The 19,523-nt window shown below is 44.5% G+C and overlaps 1 protein-coding gene across 1 annotated transcript; it reads left to right on the top strand.

The window, feature by feature from the left end:
* Positions 1-683: 683 nt before the first annotated feature.
* On the top strand, positions 684-10,952 carry UCMA (upper zone of growth plate and cartilage matrix associated). Its single transcript, XM_059184124.1, has 5 exons — positions 684-920; positions 1,245-1,310; positions 1,413-1,508; positions 5,703-5,801; positions 10,500-10,952. The coding sequence occupies exons 1-5, from the start codon at positions 764-766 to the stop codon at positions 10,595-10,597; spliced, it is 516 nt and encodes a 171-aa protein (XP_059040107.1). The 5' UTR covers positions 684-763; the 3' UTR covers positions 10,598-10,952.
* Positions 10,953-19,523: the final 8,571 nt, after the last annotated feature.

Genomic DNA, 19,523 nt, shown 5'->3' on the forward strand with positions numbered 1-19,523 from the left:
GAGTAACAAAGAGTTGAGGATTGTTCATAATAAATGACAATGTCAAGAACATATCTTCAAAGGGACTACACTCCGATGGCCCTACAGAGCTCTGATCCCATTGGTGTTCCCACTTCTGGGAACTCACTTCCTCTCCTACATGAGTTGTGCCTTTGTCTCCTTCTAGAGACACATGCTCAGCTGTGGGCTCTTCACACACTGTGCACTGTTTCCCCTCTGAAGTGAAAGGCAGACTGCCTCTTTTCCTCAGTCTTGAAAGGCACTGGGACCCCACCACAGAGGTCTGTGTTTTGACAGTGAACATCAGCTGGGGGATACACTCTGGTTACTGTTGTAACAGCCTGTGTGTCTATGTGAGGGTTACCTGAGGGGGTCTTCTAGGCTTTCTGGTACTTCCTTGCCTGATATCTCAGTCAGTCTCCCACTGAGGCCCGCTCCCTTCCCCTAACAGGCTTCAGCCTCCAGGACGAGGGTCCCCACCTCCCCTGAAGCGATGCCAGGATCTCTTTGAGTCTTTCGAATCGCGGACTCAAGGGCTGGGCATTCCAACAGCAGCTCCTTGGGTGTGGAATCCTGGAAAGGCCACTCCAAAACTGTCTCAGCTGGGGCTGGACAACGACAGGCTCTGCTTCTGTAAAGGTCTGCAGACGCCAAAAACATCTCCAGTGCTCCAGGAGGAGCAGCCAATGGAAGCCGCAGCTGAGACCCCTCCCATGCCCCCCCCCAAGGGGCATCCAGGTCTCCTGCCTCCCTCCCTCCTGGCATGCCTGGCACAGACGTGAGGAATCTGGTGGCTGGCTTCAGGGTCTGTAGAACCCTCTCTGTCCTGTGGTTCCCAAACAGAGCCTCAGCCGTTCCAAAAATGGCCTGGAGACAGCTCTTTCTGGCCTCCTGTCTCTCAGCTGCTGTGCTCCTGACCAGTGAGTATGGAGAGGACTGGTGTTAGGTGAGGCTGTTCAGCTGGTCCAGGTAGAAAGAGGGGGTGTTTACTGTTAAGAGGGCTGTGCCTGGTGTGTGTGTGAGTGTGTGTGTATGTGTGTGTGTGTGTATTGTAACACAACATAGAAAGAACAGCTTACTTAGTGGTTTCCTGGGGAGACTGCTCTGGGGTTGGGATGTGAGGGTTCCAGGGACTCACACTGGGGTCTGGTAAGTCACAGTGGTGGGGAAGGACTCTCCCAGCCCAGCTCTGGGTGAGGGCTCCCTTTGAGGTGCTGTGTCCCTCACCCTGTGCTCTCCCACAGTGCTGCAGGAGGGGACTGGTGCGTCAGTGGGTACCCAGCAGGTGGCAAGACAAGATGTCCAGGAAGGTGAGTGCAAGGGTCACCCAGGGGTGCAAGGCAGGGAGGCCAGCCACTGTGGTGGTCCTGGCAAGCCTGGGTTGGTTGTGACCGGCCTCTCTCGGGTTTTAGATGTGAAACAGAAGATCTTCATGCAGGAATCAGATGCTTCCAATTTCCTCAAGAAGCGGGGCAAGCGGTCCCCCAAATCCCGAGATGAGGCCAACGGTAAGTTTGCTGGAGGTCTGCCTTCTGCTTGCACCTCCCATTCCTTTCTCACAGTCAGCTGGGCTGTGGGGACTACAAGGGGACCAAGGAGGGCCTCCACCTAGGCCATTGGGTATCCAAGTGATGGAGGCTCTGAATTAGGAATTCCACATTTCCTCAGCTGCAGATCACATCTTGGACTACACCGACAGGGTAAGGAATGAAAAGGGGTAGTGCTACATCGAAAGCACTCAATAGAGACTGAGATGCCTCCCAATATCAGGTAGTTTCAAACGTAAGCAGAAATAGGTTCTAGTCAGGAGAGAACACAGTATCTAGGTGTGCTTTCTGGGGGTATCAGACAGCGCCTCATGCGCAACAGCTACCAACAGCACTAGAGGCAGGGAGAGGGCGCCTGGGACTGGGAGCTGGGACTGTGGAGTTGGTGACAGCTTCCTCTTCTTGGCCCCAAGTTTCCTTATTTATAAGCCCCTGATATTGTAGTATTCAGCCAGTAGTGGTTTTTGTTTTCATTTTTTATTTTGGTTTCCAATGCCTCTGGAAGGCTTCTGAGCTTGGAAGTGTGTCCCCCTCTCAGTCTGAAGTAGGCCCTGGCTTCCCCTGCCTGGCAGGGACCCTCATTTCCATGACCTGCTGACCCTTGAAGGCATCTGAGTTTTTTGCCCTTGAACTAGATTCTTCCAAGGACTCTGAGATCTGTCTCTGAGTCTGTGGCTTGATTCATTACTTGCGCGTGTGTCTGAATAAACTCTTTGTGTCCCTCGGCACGCTCAGCAAGGCTTACTTGCTCAGTAAAAATAACAGGACTGTTTTCAAATGATGAAAATGTGTGGAGATGAAATTCCTTTTCCCCAGCCCCCAACCAACTGGATAAGTACGAATTACACTGGGAAAATCTCCAGGCCTCACCCAACTTGAGATTGAGAAGTTAGCAAACATCCAGAAACACAGGAAGGGCTATGATGAAGGCTGGGCAGTTCTTGATGGAAATCAGAGAAGCAGCCTCTTCTTGTAGGAAAGGCAAGTAGTTTCCATCCTCATAAGCTGATTCAGAACCACGAGGAGTGTGATGAAGCCAGAGGTCTCTCACCTCAAACAGAAGCTGTGTGTGTCAGTTGTGGTGGTCCAGGACAGCCTGGTGAGGACGTTAGGATGCGCCCGTGTCCCATGCATGGACAGGAGAACAATGCTCAGTTATGTCTCAGGCTGTGTGAAAGGCAAGTGACAAAGATAGGCTGGAATCTGGAACCAGGAAATAGGCACCTGACATCTCTAAGCTTCAAGGTGAAGATGCAGGAGGTTCCTTTAGGATGACAGGAGGCACTCAGAATGAAACACAGAAGCTGAGAAGGGATGTACACAATGCACGGTGTCAGTGTGGCATTTTGTCCAAAGAATTAAATTGTTCCTAGCCCTTGCTAAGTCAAGGGCCCCATTTGTCGTACTCCTAGAAAGGCAATTTGGGAAGATGGCTTCTTTTTTGAAGTTCATAGAAATGGAAGATGCTTCTTTAGGAATTGGTGATGGCTCATTAAGCACTTGCTTCCTACACTCCAAACCCCTTTCTCTCCCAACCCCATGGGGTTTCTGGGACCTGAAGCAACATTGGAGCTCAGGGTGGGTCATAAGGGGGATGATAAGGTGAAAGGTGTGTTCTGGGCCAAGTAGTGAGTGTGGGCTCTGGTTTGTCCCAAGCTATGCCTTGACAACTGTGTGACTTTGATTAGGTCACTGAACCTCTCTGAGCCTCAATTCCCTCCTAAGAAATGTGTGGATATGGGGCAAGGGGGGTAAGTGTGGGGGAAGGACTGGAGAACCAATTCCTTCTGCCAGACTCAAGAGTCCTACAATTATATCGGTAAAGACATAGTGTGGGAAAAGCGTAGGATTTACCTAAGAAATCTGCACTGAGACCAATTCACAGGTAACTGGATTTTTTACTCTGAGTTAAAAAAAATAATGTAATATAAATAATAGGTATTTAATTAATTCACTTATTATGGTAGGCCCCTTAACTTTCAAACATTTCAGATGGTTCATGGTATTAATTATTGCACAAAGAAACGCTCCATTGTTTGTCCTAGCACCACTGTAATATGGGGTGGGGCAGGAACCCAACGGCTTCCTCAGTTTCTCTGCTTCCATCATCACTGGTCTTCCGATTTCCTCCTGCACAGCTAAGCTGATGGGGATAAAGGTGTCTCGGTCTCCCCTTTGATGTGATCATACCAGAGGGGTGTGAGGTGTCCTTGAGGGACAGTTCCTGCACCAGACATGGCCTTCCTACTGTTGTGGATTTGTCCAGTTGAAGCCCAGTTAAAAGCAATTGTTTTGATACTAAGAGAGTTTTCAATAATTTCCTTCAGACAACCAGAGCTCTCATACCAAAGAGGTCAAGATTTAAGGCTAGAAATAGATGAACCTGGAAACTATTTTACACCAAAAGATCTCCCAATCTAGAAAGATATTTTTCAGGCTAAATTGAAGCAAGTGAGGATCAGCTGCACCTGCTGGTGAAGTGTGATATGGTGTTTGGGTGGGGTCGGGGGGCAGAGGGGATTCCCGCTGGGGCTCAAGGTGCTGCTGGGGGGCTTCACTGTTCAACTGGCAAGGAATGGTCACCATATTTATACATTCTTGGTGACAGTTTTCAATTATCACTGGGGGTATTTCTTCTGACCACAGAGGTATGCGCCCCAATGTTACCATGTCCGACTCTTAGTTTCTGCTCAAGGTCAGGGTCATGAGATCAAGGCCATGGTCAGAGTTATGAGATCAATCCCCACGTCAGGCTCCATGCTCAGTGTAGATTCTGCTTGAGATTCTCTTTCCCTTTCGCCCTTCTCCTTTCCCTGTTCTCTCTCTCAAATAAATAAAATTTTTAAAAAAATGTTTATAGCCAACTTTACTAGAATGCATTGCTTTACAAAATAAGGGATACCAGAAGTCAGTATCTTCAACATCAGGAAGTTTACCTGATCATCTCATATTCTGTACCAATTCCCTATTGCTGTGTGCCAATGGACCCCAAATTTAGCAACTTAAAACCGTATTTACTGTCTCCTAAGTTGCTCAGCAGTCCAGATATGCCTTAGGTGGGGGTCTCAGGCTCAGCACCTATTCCAGGCTGTAGTCCTCTCAAGGCCCAACTGCAAGATCTGCCTTCAAACAAGCCTCAATGCCTTGCTGACTATCCGTCAAGGCCACCATTTTCTTGCCATGAGTGGGCCTCTCCGTAAGACCGCTTACAACATGGCAGCTGGCTTTGCTCAGAACGAGATGCCCAAGAAGAAAACCACATTCCATCATGTCTGCCAAGTTCTGTTCATTAGAAGAGAATCATTAAGGCCAGCCCACACAAAGGGAGGGAACAGCCTAAGGACAACATGGATACCAAGGATCCTTTCAGATCTTCCTACCTCATTTGTTCATCCCCAACATCACTGTGCCCTGTATACATTTCTATCACAGCAGCCATTCTGCTGGGTGTGATATTTTTGTATTTTTCTCCTTATCTGGATTATAGGCCTCTAAAATAGAGGGACAGAATCTTTCTTACTTGCCTTTTTAATCTGTTCCTGGCACACATTTTGGCTGTGACAGCTGCTCAAAGATGGACTTGAAGGTATTAACTTGAAATTAACTTTACTATTTTAAAATAATTTTATTTATTTTTTTGGAGAGAGGGAGTGCATGAGAGAGAGAGAACACAGGCAGGGGAGGGGCATAGGGAGAGGGAAAAGCCCAATGGGAGCTTGGAGCCCAATGTGGGACTTGATCCCAGGACCCTCAGATCATGACCTGAGCCAAAAGCAGATGCTTGATTGACTGAACCTCCCAGGCGTCCCCAATGTGAAATAAACTTTAAGCTGATTATTCCTTCTAGAATTCATTTCTAAATTGGATTTCTAGTTTCGAACTGACCCAGTATACTCAGATGCACCACTAATTTTATGAGTGAAGCTAAACTGCTTTTCTCATTTGCAAAATGTGGTGCTTGGATGGGGTGAGTTCCTGGTTCCTTCAAGTTTTAAAGTCTGTGCCAAGAGTAAACCATCTTCGCGAAGCCCCCCAAACCACCTCTCCCCACCAGGTTCAAGTTTCTCAGGCCAAATGATCAGTGTTCCTGTCCCCCTAAATGCGTGCCTCTGCCCCCATTCTTGGAGGCAAATCTTGCTTCTTGTCATTTCCCAGCGGAGAACAGGCAGAAACTGCGGGCTGATGAGCTGCGGAGAGAATATTACGAGGAACAAAGGAATGAGTTTGAGAACTTCGTGGAGGAGCAAAGAGATGGTAAGAGCTCTTCAGCCAGTGTCTTCGGGGAAGTGGGCCTTTGGGGGGTAATAAAAAGTTGCTTCCACTTTTCCCTAAATTTGAATTAGAAGAGGGACGGGTAAGAGAGGCTCTTTCCTCAGTTCACATCTACTGGAGTCTTGAAGGAAGAAAGTCACACAAATGGCTACAGAACTTGAGAAGGAACGGAAGAGGACACAACCCCTAGATTTCCACTGGCTCTGGGAATTTTTGGTTGATCATATCTTCTTCCACTTGGGGACTAAGGTGGTGGCCCGTGTTCCCTGTCTTAGTGCCTATGCTAGTGGGTTAGCTCTGGTTACAGGTGTGTTGCAAAGATTTCAAAATCACTTTCCACTCCCCTGGATTCACAGCAACATAACAGCTCTAGGAACTACTCATTCTGGCTTCATTCCATTCACCTATTCACTATCATCAGTATCTTTTTTTTTTTTTTTTTTAAAGATTTAACTTACTTATTTGGCAGAGAAAGAGCACAAGCAGGGGGAGCAAAAGGCTCCTCCCAAGCAGAGAGCCTGATGTGGGGCTTAATCCTAGGACCCCGGGATTATGACCTGAGCCAAAGACAGACACTTACTAAGTGTCTGACTAAGCCACCCAGGCACCCCTATAATCAGTATCTTATCTGACCGTTGTAACCAAACCAGGAAATCCGACCTCAGAAAGCAACTCACCCACAGTGTTGGGCACGCTCTAAGTTTTATATGCTTTGCACAACTGCTCTTGTCTTTCTTAAGCCTCGGTTAAGCCTCGGCTTTGTGTCAGCGTCTCTTGCCAACAAATGACACACTTGATTCCCTGCCTCGGCCCTAGGGCAGATAAGCTCCTGGCCCAGCTCAGGCAATGTTGATTTCACCAAGGCCTCAGAGGTGACAGCTGGGTGTGGGCTTGGGCGGGGGCAGAGGGAGGTGCTGTTTTTGAACCAGACTCCATGGCATGGGATGGCACTTTGCATCAATTAAGTGTCATCAAGTGTCACTCACACCAAAACCCCATAGAAATACTTATTAGGGCCGAGGCTAGCAGGCCAGAGTGTATATTTATGTTTATTTCTGTTTGGTCTTTCCCCCACACTTCCGGAAGAAAATGCTCCTGGGCAAGCTACTGAATGTATGAGAGTTTGGACAAAAGGCCCCAGTTTAGGTGACCTTTGCTACAGAAAGTCCGTGATTTTCATTCTGATGTCATGAGCCTCCTGGCTTGTATGCTCTGGTTGATTTGGGAGATAACATTCTCTGAGGGCTTCTCTTGGGAACAGGATAAAATCACCTGGTACTCAGGGGCTGCAGGTCATGCCCACTGGCTCACAGGTGGCACCTGAGCCCTGCAAACAGGTGGTGGGCTTGAATCCCACCAATTCAAGCTTTCCTGGGAACATCCTGGGGTGGAGGGATAGTGCTAGGATGTTGTAACTCAGAGGCAAAATATTTCTGTTTGGACAGTTGTTTACCCTGGTGGAGAGTTTGGGGAGAGGCATTTAAAATATGAGTATGTGGCCTGAAAAATTCCTTCAGGGTTTTTTTTGTTTTGTTAACTCACTGTATTAATAATAGGACTTTATTTTGAGCATTTGTAAATGTTTCTAGTCCCCATACCTAGCATCTTCTTGGAGAACACTCACTGTTTTCCCTTTCACAATGAATTAGGGTGAGGGGCCAGCACTCAAGGGATGACCAGTCCTCTACCAAAGCCGGAGAGATAGCAATCGGGGGGCCTGAGGCCTTGCTCACAGAGATGAAGACCTCCAACCAGGCCGCGGGCCCTAGAGGAGTTGTAACACTGGAGCTATTGTCACTGGTTGAGCACCGGCTCTGTCAGATGTTCCTCTGAACCACCCAACCCTTATAACCAGCCTCTCGGGTCTTAAAAGTTTGTTTTTGTTTAAAAAACTCGGGCTTAGAAAGGGTGCCTGAATATCCAAGGTGCCATGGCTAGTCAGGGATTTGAGCCAAGGTGTTTGCCAGCCAAGAAGTGTTCTTACAAATGAAGGATGATCGGGTGCATGGAAGTCTTGGGGGACCTTCTTCCATCTGGGAATTAGTCCCTGCAGTGGAATAGAGTGAGGAGTGAGGTAAGGAGGGCATGCCCTCCCTGCCCCAGTGCCCCCGCAGCTGGATAAAGAAAGGAGGCAGAGGTGAAGCAGGTCCAGCCTGCCAGAGGGTAAATGTTGATGTGAAACACATTTCAATTCTCCTCCTCTGCCCTCACCTCTGACCCCTCTGAGCGACAGCACCAACTGTGGTAGCTGGGTTGGTGAAACCTCTCCTCCAAGGCAGCACGTTCAGTCCTTCGCTGATGCCCCCACATACTCCACAGTCAGGACCGTTTTTTGATTGGCGATTTTTCATTTGACCATATCACCTATTCTCAGAATAAATGGCAGCAGCTGCAGGTTTGTCCCCACCCCTTAAGAACAAATGCTAAGGAATGTGGATAAATGAAAGGCCTAGAATTTCCGAAGGCATAAGTTTAGGCAGGTGACCTTCCTGAGAGCTTGAGAAGTCAATCTTGCAGGCCATCAGCCCATCTGGGACACCGGAGCTGTTCTGGGAAAGCTGTGGCTCCTGGCTCTTTCTCTACTCAAAACCACCAGTTTGATGAGGCAAAGATGCCTTTATGCCTTTGAGTTCTGAGTCTGGAAGTGTCAGGGTAAACAGTATGTTGAGCTCCTACCCCTGAGGTCTGTGTGGGAGCCAAAGTCTGCTTCCACCTTCAAAGTCAGAAGGTGGAAGCCCCATCTGGGCTTGGCCACATGACACCTGGCTTGGCTAAAAGTGCTCAGCCACAGATGGTCCCTTACACAAAAGCCATGCTGTTTGGGCCTTTGCCAGGGAGAACTTCCCTTTGTCTAAGTGAAGTGGTATGTGAAGAAAGCGGCATGACCTAGAAAAATAAAATCAATTCCTATGCCAAAATCATGCTCTCAAGATTGGCAAAGAATAGCCGATCTATCTGGCCTGAGAAAGGTCACAAGACCCAAAGCTCCAGCTGGGGCCTCACTCTAAGCTCCAGGCTGTCCTAGGGTACTAAGTCCCAAAGGCAATTTCCAGCATCAAGGGTAGCGCCGACTCCAAGCTCATAGAGGAAGGAAACATACACAGCAGCCATGATGCCTGAATACCCAGCTGTAACAAGGGGTCCTTCTTGCCGAGGGCATCTGCTCTCAAGAGGGCTAAGGACCACACGGACACACATTTTCTCTGCATCCTGATGTCACCAGGCAGTCCTGTTTGCCCAGTGCTCCAGAGAATGAGGTTCACTAGCACCAATGTCAGGTTCACAGGCTTTTTGATGGTGAAGCCCAAATTTGGAAAAAAAAAAAGTACAACTTTTGGGGGTCTGAATCCTTGATACCATTTTTTTCTGTTAGAACGTCCTTTCCTCCCAACATTTTCCACAAATACTTAAAAACTGTGGTAAAATTTACATAAAATCTGCCATTGTCACCACTTTTAAGTGGACAAGTCAGTGGCATTTGGCTCATTCACAATGTTGTGCCACCAGCAAGACTATGGATTCCTAGAACCCTTGCATCACCTCAGAGATGAACTCTGTACCCATTACGCAACAGTTAACTCCCCATTACCCACAATCCCTGCTCACCTCTAGTACATTTTGTTCTCTACCAATTTGTCTGTTCTAGGTATTTTATAGAAGTGGAATCACACAGTACGTCTCTTTGTGTCTGGCATAGACACATTAACACTGAACGTGTTTCAAGTCTCATGCATGCTGTAGCATGTTATTAGAACGTCCTTTTTATGGCTGAATAATACATATGTATGTGTATGTATTTGTATAACTCTTTGTCCATTTATTTGTCCTTGTTTTCACTTCTCTTAGGTATATACATGGGAGTGGAATTGTTGGGTTATGTGGTAATGCTGTTTACCTTTTGAGGAGTCTTACGGTTGCCTTTTTACACACTGAGGGACTTGCGAAATCTGCTTGTGCTTTTATGGTCCCTAACAAAAACAAGCAGTGTGGACTTGGCATCAGGAGCCTAATCTTCCAATTGAACAAAGTTGTTACCCAGAGACATGTCTGATTAAAGACAGCAAAATCAAGACTTTCTTACTAAAAACTCCCTTCTGTTCTTTTTACCCTTTTACTTGGAAAAATTTCAGACACATGGATAAGTATATAGTTCAGTGAACCCCCATATAACCACCACCCAGAATCAACGATTATCAAATTTCCCTCCACTTTGCTTCACCCACCCCCTTTCTGGATAGTTCTTAAAACATAATTTTATTTTTAAAGCCTGAGAAAAAATTACTCATAATGCCATCACTTGAAGTTGACAGTTATTTCCTTTCATGATGTCATTTTTTCACCATAAAGCCTGTTGTCTCTTTCTGTTACTGTTCAGTTCTCTTTGTACTTCATTTCTTTGTTGTTGCCTCTCCCTGCTTTGTGGGCTCTGTAAGGGAAAGAGCACAGGCGGGGACATAGGTCTTCATCTTGACTCTACTGCCTACCAGCTCTGTCTCCTGACTGGACTTGGCACCCAAAGTGACCCAGCATTCTGTCAGGTCTTTAAACTCGGACATTCTGTTCTGCACTGTTTGCTTATGTCGCCACAGGGTAGGTAGTTTGGATAGATGGCTGCCAAGAACTTGGTGGCTCTCAGAGTCCTCTCCATGCTAACACGACCATTTTATCTCCGTTCCCCAGAACAAGAAGAGAGAAGCCGGGAAGCTATTGAGCAGTGGCGCCAGTGGCACTATGATGGCTTGTACCCATCATATCTCTATAACCGCCACCACATCTGATCTCATCTTGACAGACCACGGTGGAGCCTGAAACTCACATACCCACTCCAGGTGTTTGAACAACACTTCCACGTGAACAGGCGCCTTCAAAGGGTCTCAACTTGTGGCCTGCTGTGGTAAACACGCCTTTTGCTCAGATGGATTAAGATACCCTGGCTTTTGCTTCTTTGCAGATAATTTTCAGAGGCGGGCTAACACCTGTGGGGCTTCCTAGCACCAAATCCACAGTGACTTCCCCTTACTTAGCCATTGTTCCCACGGTAAGACTCCTGTCCTGTAGAACAATGCAAAGGATCACAGTAAAGAGAAAAGATGACGTTTGCTTACAGCTTAGAAATAAAAATGCTGAGTCGTCGCTGTGTATCATCTTGTGAAATCTCAAACCGAGTCATGCCAACTTGTCTCCCTGATCCTGACTGACCCATTACTCACTGACTTAGGCATTTGAAAGCCTGAACTCAAGGGATACTGCTCATGGTTTTCTCAGCCCGTCTCAGCAAGTCACACAAGTGAAAGAGAAATGTTAACACAATTGTTTAGGTTAAGACCATTCTCCAGGACTGTTACTGAGCCCAGATGCTTCCTCACATCTCTGAGGAGTCTCAGGGTTCAACTGTGGTTTCTTAACTACATCAAATCAAAAGGGAGAGCTATAGCAAGGCCAGCTGTAACCAAAACTATAAAGCAGAAGAAATTTAGCTTTGGTATTACCTCATTTTCCCTCCTAGTGCCTGTAGGCCTTAGCTTAAGGCTTCCATAGCATTGTGTAACAAGCTGGGTGGCTTGACACAATAAAAATGGATTCTCTTACAGTTCTGGAAGGTGGAAGTTCAAATTCAAGCTGTCAGCAGAGCCATGGGTGCTCCTTTCTAGGGGAGGATCCTGCCTTGCCTGTTGCAGCTTCTGGTGGTTCCAGGACTCCCTGGTTGGTGGCAGCGTTACTCCGATCTCTGCGTCTGTTGTTACAGGGCCTTTTCTGTCTTCACAGCATCTTGCCTCTATGTGTATGTGTCTCTTCTCTTCTTGATATCACTTTTTTTTTTTTTTTTTAAAGTCAACCCTATACTTAATGTGGGGCTTGAACTCATAAACTCAAGATCAAGAGTCGTATGTTCTACCTTCTTTTAAGGACACCAGTCATATTGAATTAAGGAGGGAGGGGGACCCAACTCAGCATCTAACAGCAACCCTTTCTTCTCTCCTGACCACCCCACTGCCTGCCCCGGACTTACCATCTATCTTACTTTATCTTTGCTTTCCATTACCCTCAGGGATTCCCTACTGAGAATGCAGAACAATCAAGAACAACTACAACAGGCACTTCTGTGGGGACACAGTGCATTAGAAGATAGAGGACTCTAGATGAACTACAAGCGCCCCTTTTGCCCCGTCTTAGCCATCTCCCTGTTTCCACCCCGGGGCCCTCTGTTTCCCCTGAGACCTGGGTCCCTGGCCTGCTGGTCCAGCCTGCTTCTGAGGTTGGGATCCCAGAGCAGCATAGATGGACTTTGCTTTAAGGAGAAGCTGTTCACTGTGGTAAAATACCCCATCAGAGGGGAATCTGGGTGGCTCAGTGGGCTAAAGCCTCTGCCTTCAGCTCAGGTCATGGTCTCAGTGTCCTGGGATCCAGCCCCACCATCTGATTCTCTGCTGAGAGAGAAGCCTGCTTCCTCCTCTCTCTCTGACTGCCTCTCTGCCTACTTGTGATCTCTGTCAAATAAATAAATAAAATCTTAAAAAAAAAAAAAATACCCCACCAGAGTTGGCACAATTAGAGCAGGCCATTTTATAATGAATGCATGTATTTTTAAGTAATCTTTTAAAAGGCTGATAAAATCTAGTGGTGAAACAATCATGCATATTCCAGATCACCTCATCTAGTCAGCACCGTATTTTCTCACACAAACTTCAAGCAGGAGCTGAACCGGCCTTGGGAAGGTAAGAAGGGCATAGGGAAAGCTCTATCATTAAACACTGTCACCCAGGCAGGTGGAATAGAGGAGCCGTTTTCTTCTCAGGAGTCCTGGGACTCATACTGTGCAGACTCAGGCTTGGGGTCCAAGTCCCAGCACGACAAAAGCCACAGGAGTGCCCATTTTTCTCTGTGCTTGTGTTGATGAAGCACTTGTGTTGAATTTGCCTTAAGCATGGAGATAGGTAGCCGAGCCTCCAGAATCCTCTGATTATGCTCCGAAGAGTGTACTCTGAAGTCGTGTTACCAGTCTGCACCTTTGCAGTCTGTGAGTGTCTGAACTGGATCTAACTTGAATGGTTCCATAAGGAAACCAGGAGAGTAAAGAAAACTTCCCTCCGAATTGAAAAAACACGCACATGATACTTAATGGAGAACTGCTAGTTCACTACTTAAAAATGTTCTTCACATGTTTACTCATCGTCACCCAATTTTTTTTTAACATTTCCCCTGTAAAATTATTTCATTTAAGTATGTGGTCAATGTAGCAAATTCAAACAACAGAGAATCTATTACACACCGGGTGTCTGGCGGCACTTGACTGGCTCAATCCATAGAGTGTATAACTCTTGATCTTGGGGTTCTGAGTTTAAGCCCCACATCGGGTGCAGCGATTACTTAAAAATAAAATCTTAAAAAAAAAAAAAAAAAGGGAAATACATTACACATGAGTTTTTCCTTTTTGCTTCTTTAATTCTACTCCGAAGTAAGCCCTGTTGGTGGTTTGGTATGTATTCTTCCACTTTTCCTGTCTATTTTTCACACACATAATCCATCCTTTCTAAAGGCAAAATAACAATTATGCAAATCCAGATGGCTCCACAATCAGTGCAGAAAGGAACTACTTAGCAGATCTGAGTTGGTCACAAGGAACTGGCTGGTACCAAAGCTGAGTTCTGGAAGCTCCCTCTTTCTAACAAAGTCTAGCAAGAGTATTTGCCTCAACCAAGTAGCTCATTATTAAGTTGTCACAGGCATGTTCTGTGGTTCTTTCCATAAGCAAGGAGAGCATGATGGAATTGAGTCCTTTTTACTATAATCCTTTTCACGGTGGAGCTGGTGTAGCTCTCCCAGCTTAAGCACACTTCTCTGTGAGGTAATGGGTGCTTAGAGAATTGTTTGTGCTCCTAAGTTTTCTCCAGTAAGCCCTATTTTGTATTTACATCATATGGCCTAGTGTTTGCGTGTGTCTTTGTTCCCCGTGAATGTCAGTGACTATGCCAGACTTAACTTACCTCTATTAGTAAGAGGTTTCTTGAAAAGAAATGATGGGTCATAACTTACACACGTTAAACTGGACAAAGATTTCTCTTTGAAGAAATTATATGTGCTTTCTGTCACTGGACACCTCTGCTGGTCCTTTCTTAAACAAGCAAACTGAGAATACTGGCAGAAAGGTCGGGAATGGGGAACGGTTTCGGGATACACTGTCCATGGTGTTTCCTCAGACAGAAAATGTCACCTTCAGCTCTAGTCTCCAAATCACACCCCATCTGCAGGAGCCACACATTTCCACCAGCTACCCCACAGCCTTTTGGCCTGTTTTCAGGCCGAAATCTGCTTTTCTGCTTTTCTCCGCAGCCTTCACTGAAAGGACCCAACAGCTTTAAAAGAGAACACGATCACACTGGAGGAAACTGGCATCAGGAAAAAAAATTTGCAGTTGCCTCAAAATTTCTTTACTATTTACTCATTACCTGATATTTATTTGAGAATGAATATTTCAAAGTTTCAGAACATAAATCTCAACAGAAAGGAATGGAATTCTGCTGTTTGCTATCTCCCTTTTCTGATCTTAAGTGGAGAACTCAGTCAAGTTGGGCAGAACAAAGGTCAGAGGTATTTCTCTCTGGAATACTGGGCTGGAGATGTATGCAGGGGCCCCATCTGCTTCCTACTGCACCCTTGAGAGTGGCAGCACAGGGAGCCCTAGCGAACTGGCCAGATATACCTCTGCCTCAGTCTTGTTCTTGTGGGTGGGGCTCCTCTCAGCACCTCATCTCACACCTAGAAGAGAAATTCCTACCGAGCGGCATGTACTTAGCTGGGTTACTAAGTGCGAGTAGACATGGCAAGCCAACCAGCTGCGGCTAGGAGTTGGGCACCAGCCATGCAGCCTGGCTGACTGCTAGCTCTGAACCGGAGGCAGGACTGCAGGTTGCTGGCCCAGGGGGACAGGTGAGCTGGCCCTTTACCCACACGAAGCTGCCCTTCTGCTTGGCCAGATCCAAGAGCCTTTCAGTTGGTAATCCTAATTTACAAGAGGGAAGGAGTATGGTTACACACAAAGCTGTGCAATAGAAAAAAAAAAAAGCAAAGCGTTGCTCTCCACCTTAGCCATAAAAATGGAGGAGCCACATTTTGGGTCCTTTTGGTTATAACACACCCAAATGCCTTCTAGTAAGAGGGCCAACAACCAGGTAGAGGGCTGCTGATGGACTCATACCCACAGCCACCCACACCTGCAGGAAGGGACGTTGAGGCCAGGCAGATGACAAGAATCAAGAATAGTTTGGCTGACTAGCCAGTTTAAAACAATAAAACAGCCTGTCCTTGCCTCTTTAATGGCTATGCTTGGAATGCTGGCTCCAGATAAAGACCTCTGGCAGAAAAAATAAATCTATTACCTCATTTTACCCCCATCCATAACAAGGGTCCCATCATACCTCAGCATTTTCAAATTCTGCCCTGAATTCCTTCACTAAAAACCAATCACAGTCATTTTTCCTGGCAAGGAGAAACATGCCAAAGGTAATACAATCGGGAATCTGGACAGCCACATTTACTAGGAAGTGAATAATGGAGCAATCCGTATTTTTAGAGACTGGCCTTGTCAAAAGTGTGGCCTTTTGGACACTTCCCTATTCTTTCATTACTCTCTCCTGGTCCTTTAGGGATTCTAGGCAAGTGGTTGAAAACAAATTTGTCAAAGGATGAATTGGTGAAAATATATTACTTTTATTTACTTTATTTATTAAGAGTTTATTTGTTTTTAAGTTCTCTTTATACACAATTACGGTGCTCAAACTCACAACCCCAAAACCAAGACAAGAGTTGCATGCTCCACTGACTGAGCCAGCCTCATGCCCTGAAAACATTATTTTTTAAAATTTTTCATTTACTGTTTAAGAGAGACAGCAAGAGCAAACAGGGTGGGGGAAAGGGCAGAGTGAGAGGGAAGAGTATCCTAAGTAGGTTCCATGACCAACACGGAGCCCGAGGCAGGCTCTATCTCAAGACTCTGAGATTATGACCTGAATCAAAACCAAGAGTTGGCCACTTAACTGACTGAGCCAGCCAGGAGCCCCGAAAACTCATTATTTTTAAATCACTATTTTTTTATGTTGCCATTTGCTTTTTCCTACTTCTTTTTTGGGGGGGTGGGCTGGGGAGGGGTGGGAGTGTGTGCATATGCTCCAGGGGAGATTTTTAGAAATTATTATCATATGTCTTTGTTTACTTAGGTTTTTTTTTGGGGGGGGGGGAGTGGTCATTTTTGTGAGCCTCAGAATTTTTTTTTTTTAATTAAAAAACATGGTACATGCTCTTTTATCAGTTTAATTTGGTTGGGTAGCTCATTTCTAATTCATTTTCAACCAATTATACTCTAATTCTCTGACAAGTTTTTCATAATTTAGAAGTTCTTAAGGGATTTGTCCAAAAGCAAACTGGTTAAAAATATGGATATTCTAGGATGCCTGGGTGGCTTAATTGTTAAGCGTCTGCCTTTGGTAGGGGTCATGATCCCAGGGTCCTGGTATTGAGTCCTGCATCTGGGTCCTTGCTCAGCGGGGTAGCCTGCTTCTCTTTCTGCCTGCTGCTCCTGCTTGTGCTCCCCCTGACAAATAAATAAATCTTTAAAAAAAAAATATGGATATTCTAGTTCACAACTGGTAACTTTGGTATACACTGTGATCTTACAATGTATGAACACTTTCTAAAAGAACATTTTATTTATTTATTCCTGAGAAACTGAGTGGGACAGATCATAGAGATTGCAAATTATTTTGAATTTTTAAATTAAGAGTTTTTTAAAAAGATTTTATTTATTTATTTGTCAGAAAGAGAGAGTGCGCACAAGCAGGTAGAGGCAGAGAGAGAAGGTGGCTCCCTGCCGAGCAAGGAGCCTAAAGTGGGACTTGATCCCAAGACCCTGGGATCATGACCTGAGCCGAAGGCAGCAGCTTAAATGAATGAGCCACCCAGGCATCCCTAAATTGAGAATATTTTGATTAGGTAATATATACATATGGTTTAAAAATTTAAAGGACAGAAAAGAATATAGTGTCCTTTTGCCTCCCAAAGAAAACCATTATTCCCAGTCTTAAGTATCCTTCAAGTGATCTGTGCACTTTAAAGTATCTAGCTATATTTTTTCATTTTTGTTTTTTTTTCACATTTATGTTTTAAATTTAAAATTCATTTTTGACCAATGACATTCACTTTATTCATTAAGGCAACTTTCTACCATTAAAAAAATCTGCATAGCTAGAGTTGAGAAGTTTTCATAAAGTCATAAAAAGAAAGCTTCTTATGGAAATGACAGTGTTTGAGCAGACCTGTCTGAAAAGAATTCACTTAATATGTAAAACAAAGGGGAAAAATTGTTTTCTACATAATTTCTCATTAATTTAGAGCAGTAATAACGAATCTCAAATGACACACTGGTGAGTATGAATCATTCAGGGAACAGATCCCCAGATGTAAAACTTTCCTAAATAAAAATGTAGCCTCATTAATATGAGGCAATGAGGTCAGGGTACACTAGCTTAAGATTTTATTAGCTCATATTGGTTGTTTATCACACACCCAGTGCAGAATTGTGGTACTGAGGGGCAAGACGTTTTATATTTTGTAAAGTGATAACCCTAAAATATTCTTTGATTGGTATCATGAAGTCACTGGTCAAAAAAACAGTTCATTCCTTTATTAAATCACTGAGGACACTCTTCCTGTACCTTTAACACTAACTGCCCAAATGACACAGATACCATTGTTGTTTTGGCATGATTGGCATAATTATGTGAAGATAAAATTCAGCACAACCTGAAAATGAACTCAACCCAGGACTTGACATGACTTCCCCCTCTCAAGGTCAAACTCACTGGTGCTCAACTGATAACATCACTAAGGGATGCATGAGAAGACAAACAAAACCCATACTATTATTTATAGATCTTCTTGTTAAACCTTACTCAGAAAGCTTTGATACTTAATGGTGAAAGGAAATGCTTTCCTCTTTAGAATAGGAACAACAATAACATCAGTCATAGACAAGAACTGCAATGTTAAAACTTTTCAGGCAGCATGATTCAACATGTAGAAAATCCTCAGGAATCTATAAAAAAGCTGCTAAACTAATATATAAGTTTAACATGGTCCCAGGATACAAGGTCAACTGACAAAAATGCATTGTATTTCTATATACTAGCAAGTAATAACTGAGAATTGCAGTGCAAAAAGTACCCTTTACAATACCATCAAAACTGTTAAGATGTTTAGAAATAAACAGGACATAATATAAATACAGTCTATATACTTGAAAGATGGCTATCTTGGACATACACATGGCCAGCTAGACCACTAAATTGAAGAGCCAGGCCACCTCCGCCTTCTCCTGACAGTTTTTTGAGATTTCAGTTGATTTTTATAACTGGCCACTTGTTTTTCCTCTTCAGGGACTTTAAAACCCCACTCATATGTTTTAAACTTACCCGTAAAGCGTGAGCCCATGAAATACTAATCCCAACCCCGACCCCAGTGAAAGCAGAGCCTGAGGCTCATGTGAACCCTTCTACATGAGATCTTGCTCTTTGGTATGCTATGTGATTTCCAGGGGTTATAATTTATAAACCTTTATTTTTTCAAAGTTTACTGATGGTTATTGTTGAAGGGCATCTTGCAATCATAAAAGGAATCACAAAGGCGAGAACAACCACAACACTGGCTTTTCATATGCTGAGACAGGCACAAATACTACTAAATGCTGCTGAGAAAAATTAAAGACTTAAATAAAGGGAGAGATGTATTATATTCACAGATAGAAAGTCTTAAGATGTCAATCTCTGCAAATTGATCTGTATATTAAACACAATCTTTTTTTTTTATTAAATATTTTACTTATGTATTTGAGATTGAGAAAAAGAGTGTGTGCACATGTGGAGAGAATCTCAAGCAGACTCCATGCTGAGGGTGGCGCCTGATGAGTGCTCAATCTCATACCCTGAGATCTTGACCTGAGGTGAAACCAAGAGTCACATGCTTAATGAGTCACCCAGATGTTCCTAAAACACAATCTTAATAAAAATTCCAGTAGGGATTTCCACCCCCCCAAGTAGAAATCAGCATGCCACTTCTAAAATTTACACTGAAATGCAAAGGCCCTAGAATTGCCAAAACAAATTTTAAAAAATAACAAAGGTGAAGGACTAACACTACTTGATACCAACACTTGTTACAGTTATAATCATTAAGATAGCATGGTACTGACATAAGGATTGACACACACTGTATGCATATATCATTACTGTAACAAAACTGAGTTCAGAAGTAGACCCCAAAATACAGGATCAACTGATTTCTGATGAAGAAGGGAAAATAATCTAATGGGGGAAGTGCTCATCTTTTCACTGAGTGATGTAAATAAGTGTCCATTCGGAAAAGAATGAACCTCAACCATTATACTTCATGGCTTATACAACAATTAACTTGAAATGGACCATAGATGGAAGAGTGAAAGCTAGAACTATAATAAAATATCCTACAAGAACATCTTTGTGACTGCCAAGGCAGGTAAAGAAGTTTGAAAGACAAACTGCATGAACTAAAAGTGGACCGTCTGATAAAATGGACTACAAGAAAGTAGAAACCTACTCTGAGACACTGTTAAGAGAAAATGAAAAGGCAAGTTTCACACTGGGAGTAAATATTCATCACACATATATCCGCAAAACA

This window comes from Mustela lutreola, chromosome 8 (genome assembly GCF_030435805.1).
Source record: "Mustela lutreola isolate mMusLut2 chromosome 8, mMusLut2.pri, whole genome shotgun sequence".
Lineage (NCBI taxonomy): Eukaryota > Metazoa > Chordata > Mammalia > Carnivora > Mustelidae > Mustela > Mustela lutreola.